An 8,021-nucleotide genomic window follows, 5' to 3' on the forward strand; every position below is an offset into this window, starting at 1 on the left:
GGTCGGGGTCACTTCCTTATGTTGTGCTGTGTTAAACGTTGGCACATGGCTTCAATCAAGGAAAGAGCTGCCGCTCTAAATCTCGAAGAAAAACTCTGTGTGCGTCCAAGTAAGTTCAATAAAGTGCTTTTGTGCCTGCGTTTGTTTTTGCCTGCTCAAAACCAAGATGAGATCAATCTAGGCTGAGGTTTTCCATCATTGGTTAATGAAACTGTTTTCCTTTGTAGACGGGCAAATACCTGTAAATTTCACTTTTATATTGTAATCACACTCTCAAATCTAGACTATTTACCTGATATATTTTAGAATCTGTTGGACACTGAAAAGGAATTAATACATGATGTCTTTCCTCCAGATTCTGGACAAGTCATTAAGCCAGTTAACAACTGTCTTCTGTGGAGCTCCCTAATCTTCTATCTCAAATCCACTGTCACCATTAAGAGAAGACGTGTCCACATTAAAGCACACAGTGACTGCTTCTTGGGCTCAGAGGCAGTGGATGTTGTGGAAGAACATCTCAAGCTATCCAAGAAATTTGAAGGTTTTTCTACTTTAGTATCTGAAAGTGTGACATATTTTAAAATCACTAATTTGAATATTGTTTTTGATTTCTTTAAAGAAGCTAATGTGACACGGGAAAAAGTAGTGTGTGTGTGCCAAGCATTGTTGGACTGCAATGTCTTTGAGGTACCAGGAACAAAAACAGTAGGAAAAGGCAAGAAGCAAGTGTTCCAGGACAGTAAAAGTTCACTTTACAGGTTTGTAGACATCTTCCACATATACAGTACAGACCAAGACCAAACACCAGTTCATATTGTATAGTTTAACTGATATTTTCCATGAACTTATCATAGGTTCATAGGTGGGCATAATCCCTCTGCTGATGAGTTGGAGAGGGGTGTTCTTGCAGTTGGAATTCAAGCATTTTTCTGCTCAGAAAAGTAAAATAAATAATAATAATTATTATTATAATAATACAAATTAAATTAAAAAAAGAAGCCTAAAATGTTTTTTATTCTAGCTCAACCGAAAGTGACATTGCTCAAAAGTAACTTGATGTAACTGTCTCATAGGTCAGAGGAACAGACTACATCTCCTGTTGAAATGCAGGTTGCATCGGAAACAGACTGCTTGACACTGAAGGCTTCTATGGTCAGTCCTAGCGGGAGCCGAACTGAGTTAAAGCTGCCACAGCCACGTAAGCTGACCATATTTCAGATCACTATTGTATTCAGATTCAGAAAACATGATTTATCTCCGGGGTGGCAATTCATTTATATCTTCCCAGTCACACATTCCTCCATCTCATGAATACAATACATAGTAAACAATACACATGCGAATGAGTATTAATAATGCATATGATTGTTAACCATGGTGATTTAAATTTTAAATATGTGATCCAGCTGTTGATGAGGTATGGCAGAAGCTGACCCTGCTCCGTTTACTGAACCTGGTGGAAATACCTGTTCTGGATGGGATACTTCAGTGCAGCCCCAGTCCAAGATCTCCCCAAAAAACACACCAGCTGCCTACCACTAACCTGGACCTGGCTCACAGCAGCAACCACCTGGATAGGAAGGTTCTAAAGGCTTTCAAGGACTCTCAGTATGTCAATATCTCTCAGGTGATTTATCATCACTTTGATGGAACTGAACTGTATTTGGTGCTTATTCTTCAGGGACGATGAATGGCTGTGTGCTGCTCTGGACTGTCTGGACTTTCTGCCAGACCAGTCTGTGGTGGACCTCAGCAGGAAGCTACCACATTGGTTCTCTGAAGGTGAATAGAGTACCCCGAAGACGCAGTCGTCAACAATAACCAACATGAATGTTTTTGTATTTACATCGTATATTCATATATATTGTTTTTCATTTGAAGTGGAAATACAGAAGCCGTCTTATGAACAACCTTTACTCTCTTCAAGTAATTTAGACAATTATAAACTTTTGGTTTATGGAGCACTCTCCAAGCATTACAGCCACACTGATGGAGCTCCACTGTTGCCTCAACACATGACTGACATATACAAAGCAATAATTGAACTTCTTGGTAAGAATTTATTTTTTGTATGAAGTTTCCTCTTTTTGTGTTGGTTTGGCTTTTGTCATTCGTCTCATAAATAATCCACCCCAATATTACCTGGGTTATATCATTCCTGTGTCTTCTAGTCACTGCAAAGTTAGGCACAGCTCTGGAGGCCTTGCAGCTGTGCCTGAAGCTGTTACTGCCCAATAATAGAGAGGAGCTCCGCAGACTGCTGACTTTCATGGCTCTGGCAGTGGAACCGCAGGCCATCAAACTAGAGATGGACGTAAGACCATTTGACCTTTTGCACAAAAACATGTTAAAGCAGAACACTTGTAGTTTAACCTGAACATTCGTGGAATGTATAGGTGGAAAACAGACTGGCAATTAAAAGGTCATTCTCAAGGGCCATTCTACACTGCAAAGACCTCACAAAAGAAAAAGAAGACATAATGGTGGTGTTCATGCTTTGCAACATTCAGGAAATCTTTAAGGTATGCCTTTATGGGTGCTTGCCAAACCTAAACAATGTACGTTTTTGGTTTAACTATCTTTATTAAATCTGTGGTTAATGTAAGGTGTGACTGAGTTGATTTTCTTTGTTCAAGATCCCGGGTGCTCTGCACAAAGAAGTAAGTGACAAGCTGGCTCTCCTTGTACAAGGGCAACAGACTGATGTCACCGGTAACTTGATTCAATCACTTATTGTTACAATACAAAATTGCTACAAGATTCTCAGAATTACTTCTGTCAACTTTTTCATTATATTGTATTTTATTTCATTTTAATAACTCACTTGTATTCTTTTACTCTGTCAGGCTCCACATTTTGCCAGCAGGTCCCAAAGAGAACTTATGTAGACTCCACCAAGATGACCACCAATACTGAACTATGGAAACTGTTGGACAGTATTGACGGCAATGTACAAATATCCAATAAGGAGAGAAAGCGCTTACTGGGACAATTCTATCAAGCCCACCCGGAAGTTTTCAACCAATATTTTGGTGACTCTGCCGCTAGTATTCTGTAATATTAGAACAATAACGTGCAAAAATGGAATAGAATGTGAATTGTTGTCACGGGTGAGCCTCCACTACATAGATACATTTGAATACATTCAAATAAAATATGCAAAGCATTGCTGCATTGTCTGAATATTTATATAATGGCCACTGACTAATATGCTATGGCCAAGTTTTTTTTTTTTTTTTGTAAACCATTTCATTAAAATGTGTTATTGCTCTAGATACAAAGTAATGCCGTAAATCCCTTCACTGTGCACAAGCATATAATAATAATGTACTGTAGTGTATACTATATCTATGGCACATGCATCTATGGCACATGCACAGTCATGTTTTGACCGAAGCGTGTGCGTCGTACGTCACGTCAGCCACACCCCAAACAGGAAGTGTAAGATTTAGCTACGCATGTAGCTCGTTATGAGTGGACGTTTTTAGAGACGAACGTAAAAACTGTAGCAGTAGTAATTAAAGCTGTCTGTACAGTTTTGACCATTGTTGTGGATTGTTGCTGTCAACAGTTGCTCTAGGTCGGCATCCGTTATCCTTTTATCGAGAAAGAGGTTTGTGACGGACTAAATTACTTCACGACAGGCCATAATATTTGTACAGTTATTACGTTTAGATCACATAAGTGTCATTTTACGTAAGTTCCTGATGTTATTTACAGAATGCCCAAGGATCATTCAGATGAGTCCAGGGAAGGAGGCAAGGAATCAAAAGAGCAGTTGCCAGGGGAAACGTCAGAGTCAGTGAGGAAAAGAGTAAGAGCAGAGACTCCCAGCCCACACCGAGGAAACACTCCTCAAGGTGAGACGTTTTTATGTCATCATTTTGAGCACATGATTATTTGGTCAACATGTTCTTTACCCTACCAAATGTGGCAATATTTTTGATGGAAGTTTACTATATGTCCTTTTCATCCACATAGCAAGTCCTCCCAGTTTTGTCTCCATTGAAGAGCTTATGGAAACAGCGAAAGGTGTCAGTAATATGGCATTGGCCCATGAAATTATGGTGAACCAAGCTTTTCAAGTGAAGCCCACAGAACTTCCAGAAGGAAGGTATGAATGTGTTTTTAGATAATTTTACTATTTTGGCTATGGTTATAGATGCTATAATCTCCTTCCTGTTATGTAGTTTAGAACGCAGAGTCAAGGAGATTATGCGCAAAGCATTCTGGGATTGTTTGGAATCGCAGCTAAATGACGATCCGCCGTCATATGATCATGCAATAAAATTGCTGGCTGAGATTAAAGAGGTAAGAAAGACCTGTCAGTAGCATGTATAATACTCCCAGTAAGGAGATCATTTCAATTTACTTGAGCTGAGCATAAGTTCTTTATAAGTACGTTATTTTTGTGATTTCTTCCAGATTCTAATGTCTTTCTTGCTGCCTGGACATGGTCGTCTGCAGTCACACATTGAGGAAGTTTTGGACCTGCCCCTGATTCAGCAGCAGGCTGAGAAAGGAGCACTTGACATTGGACAACTGTCCCAGTTTGTAGTTGGAATGATGGGCTCTCTGTGTGCTCCTTGCAGAGATGATGATATCAAAAAGCTAAAGGAGATCACAGATATAGTGCCTCTGCTAAAGTAAGTTACTAGGCTCTACTGTTACTTGAATATGCAATTTTGCAGCTATTCATTGGGCCCTGCCAGTGTCATACTATTTTATATTTATTTGCAACCATAAGCTAAATTTGTCACCATCGTATTTAGATCCATCTTCTCTGTGTTGGACGTCATGAAGTTGGACATGGCTAACTTTGCTCTGAGCAGCATCAGACCTCATCTAATGCAGCAGTCGGTGGAATATGAAAGGACTAAGTTCCAGGAGTTTCTTAAAAAACAACCCAGTAAGTACAAACATGCAGGTGTTTTTACAAGCATCATTTCTACTGGTTCAAATTATTTCCTTTGGCATCTTGTCAATTATTATATTAATATTATATCAATATTGGTAACATTTTACTTGGACCACAACATTATTACCAACTAGGGCCCGACCGATATATCAGCCGGCCGATAAATTGATCAGCTATCGGGCAATATTTCCGGAATCGACTTCAAACTCAATCAGAGCTTTCAAATGAGCCCTCCTAGGCCTCAGGTGAACCGAGAAACACCTATTTTATATTGCTTATAATTTCGGAACCACAAGAGATGGAGATAATTTTTGTCTTGGAACCTTTGAAACAAGCTCCCTCTGAAGTACTAAACATAAATGTCCTGAATAAATTCCCCTCATACAGCGCTCCCTGCTGTCACAGTTCAACACTGACACGTCTAGACAAGATTATAGACGAGACAATTTTTTTAAATTTGGCTGTAAATATTAGCCAAAAATATCAGCAGTGCATTTCAGCCTTAGAAAAGCCAACATCGGTCAACCTCTATTAGATATATTTCCATGATTTAAACCTTTACCTTTGCTACTACAGCTCTTTGAGAGATAAACGAAAAAGCATCCGACATCAAATTGAATTACTTGAAATATCGGCCTATATATGGGCTAATATCAATTATTACCATTGTTGTTATTGGTAGAAATACATGCTTCACAGTTAAACACAATTAAACAATTTCTCTTTGTTTAGATGCTTTAGATTACACTGAGAAATGGTTGGACGACACAATGAAAGGTATAAGCGAGTCTAATGCAGATGTGTGTGGGGCCTCATCGGAGCCTCCATCATCCCTTCCACTGCAAGTTCATAACCAGGCCTATTTGCGGCTGCTCAGGTGGGACCATGCTGCTGAACCCTTCCCAGAGGTAAAGGACTGTATTTTTTTCCTTTTTCTTTTTTTTCAATCTATTTGTCCAGCGAGTTTCATTTTTTTTTGTAACGTTTTTTTTTGCATGCTCTATATTCTCACTAGACCGTACAAATGGACCAGATTAGGTTCCAGGAGATGCAGCAAGAAGTAGAGCACTTGGTTTTGCTCTCCTCCATTCTACTCATTGTATACACTACGACGGGAGAAGCTATATCAGGCTTGCCAGGACTAATGGACACGTTAAAAAACACTGTGGATGTAATGCTTGCTGACATGCACTCCCCGTAAGTTGCAGCTTTATACATTCTAATCCCCCCCAGACCTTTAAGATTATATCAGTATTTAGGGAACTGGTGCATTGTGTACTGGTCATTATACCACCTTTTTAAAAGTCAATATGTACTGTAGAAGTAGTCTGACACTTGTACTTGTTTCAAGGACTTTTTGTGCACATGAAGCCTTTGCAACGATTGGGGAGAGACTGTGTGTTGAGCTCTGTGACTGTCTTGGTCAGCATGGGTTCTCTCCATTTTCATCTGACAAAAAGGCTACGTTATTGGGACAGATTATTGCCACCACGCAACCAGACAATACCGTTCGCAAACTCATAGGTAAGACCAAGAAATACTGCATTTCTATATTTACAAAGGGCATCCAAAGAGTATATGTTTTTCTATGTTCTTTTCAGAATCTCGAATTCAAAGTTATCTTCTTGCTTCCCTGGAGTCCAGTCACCACCAGACTTACCCTTCACTTCCTGGGGGTTTGACACCAGTGAGCAAAGAGCTCAAGGAGCTTGCGGTGCGCTTTAGTCGCCTTGTCAACTTTAACAAGCTTGTCTTCTCCCCATTTTATCAAAAGATTCTCCAGAAACTTCTCCACAAATAAGCTGCACAGATGTTCAAATAAAACTATAGCATGGAGAATATAATTTTGGTCAGGTGTTATAATGTAAGGGTTTATACTTTCAAAAGATGGCAAATTGGGAAAAAACTGAAAGTAAATGATTTAGATGCTTCTTCTTCTGTCTTTACAGTATTAACTTGAATAGGGAGTTTTCAATTCGCTTAGCAAACACATTAAGCTTGCAGACATTTTTATTTGTGCCAAGCAAGTATTTCCAATTTTGATAAGTATCAAGGCTATAACATAGGGTCATAACAAAGTGTAAACCATGTTACAAAAATGTAATTATAGTCGCGCTGAATGGATTTGAGTAGAAAGCACAAGAAAGAGCAGGTTGCAACTAGTGGGACAAAAGGGATGTTACTTAAAGTCTGCAATGCATCAAGCGACTAGAACCAGGTGTATTTGTATAATGGCATTTACAATGGTATTTATTTTACCATGTATTTGTGTTATTAATTATTCATTTCATCACATTTCATTGTTTACTTCATTTAACCTTAAATATTTTAACAACTTATTTAATTACTTGATTATGGATATTTTGCACATTTTAAGAACTGGCATATTTATTGATTTAATACCTGTACAAAACAGGCTGTACGGTCATGTATAATATACTGTATGTGGATGTGGACATTTTAACTATGTTTAACTATTGAGTTTAAGTTATTTACCCGTAGCGGCCGCCTTAACCAAGTTAATCCAAAGTTCAAACCAACTTCATTGTCACAAATGTATTGCATAAATGTACATTTTTTGTCTTGTCAATAAACCACACTCACTGTAGTTGTTTGAGACTCTTATCTTGCAGTGTTAATTTCATCGAAATATTTAGTCTTAATTTTAGTCAAAGTGATGTTTTTGCTGACTGAAATTGGACTAAAACTAAATGAAAAGTTTTTCATGAGACTAAAACTATGGCTAATTTGTCCAGATATGTTAGTCAACTAAAATAAGACAAAATAAAAATGAAAAGGAGAGACAATCGGGAGAGAAAATAATCAAAACTATTGACAGTCTGACAGAGCCTCAGATCATACACATATGATTATAATAAATATTATAAATGCAAAGTCGACTAAATTTACTTGCAGTTTTAGTCGACTAAAATTGAAGATGTTTTTTTTATTTAATTTTTTTACTAAATCACTAATTAAATTACATTTTCGTCATAAGACTAAACCTAAATAAAAATATGTTAAAATGAACGCTTATCTTGTACTACACGCTTCCATGCACTATACTTTTTGAAAGCCAGGTGGAGCTATTTCTCTAATTAGT

The 8,021-nt window shown here is 38.1% G+C and overlaps 2 protein-coding genes across 2 annotated transcripts; both read left to right on the forward strand.

The window, feature by feature from the left end:
- Positions 1 to 25: 25 nt before the first annotated feature.
- LOC306972026 (DEP domain-containing protein 7-like) lies at positions 26 to 3,058 on the forward strand (the record flags this gene model as incomplete). Its single annotated transcript, XM_079568469.1, has 12 exons — positions 26 to 109; positions 356 to 541; positions 620 to 758; positions 855 to 941; positions 1,074 to 1,198; positions 1,407 to 1,608; positions 1,682 to 1,782; positions 1,882 to 2,052; positions 2,172 to 2,314; positions 2,397 to 2,522; positions 2,637 to 2,712; positions 2,847 to 3,058. Exons 1-12 carry the CDS (start codon positions 46 to 48, stop codon positions 3,056 to 3,058), a joined length of 1,632 nt encoding a protein of 543 aa, XP_079424595.1. The 5' UTR covers positions 26 to 45.
- A 374-nt stretch (positions 3,059 to 3,432) lies between these two features.
- tcp11l1 (t-complex 11, testis-specific-like 1) lies at positions 3,433 to 7,508 on the forward strand. The gene is made up of 10 exons (XM_079568023.1): positions 3,433 to 3,613; positions 3,721 to 3,860; positions 3,982 to 4,114; positions 4,191 to 4,311; positions 4,426 to 4,646; positions 4,773 to 4,909; positions 5,651 to 5,826; positions 5,934 to 6,115; positions 6,270 to 6,442; positions 6,520 to 7,508. Exons 2-10 carry the CDS (start codon positions 3,722 to 3,724, stop codon positions 6,717 to 6,719), a joined length of 1,482 nt encoding a protein of 493 aa, XP_079424149.1. The 5' UTR covers positions 3,433 to 3,613; position 3,721; the 3' UTR covers positions 6,720 to 7,508.
- Positions 7,509 to 8,021: the final 513 nt, after the last annotated feature.

The sequence above is a fragment of the Gobius niger genome (genome assembly GCF_951799975.1).
Source record: "Gobius niger genome assembly, chromosome: 12".
NCBI lineage: Eukaryota > Metazoa > Chordata > Actinopteri > Gobiiformes > Gobiidae > Gobius > Gobius niger.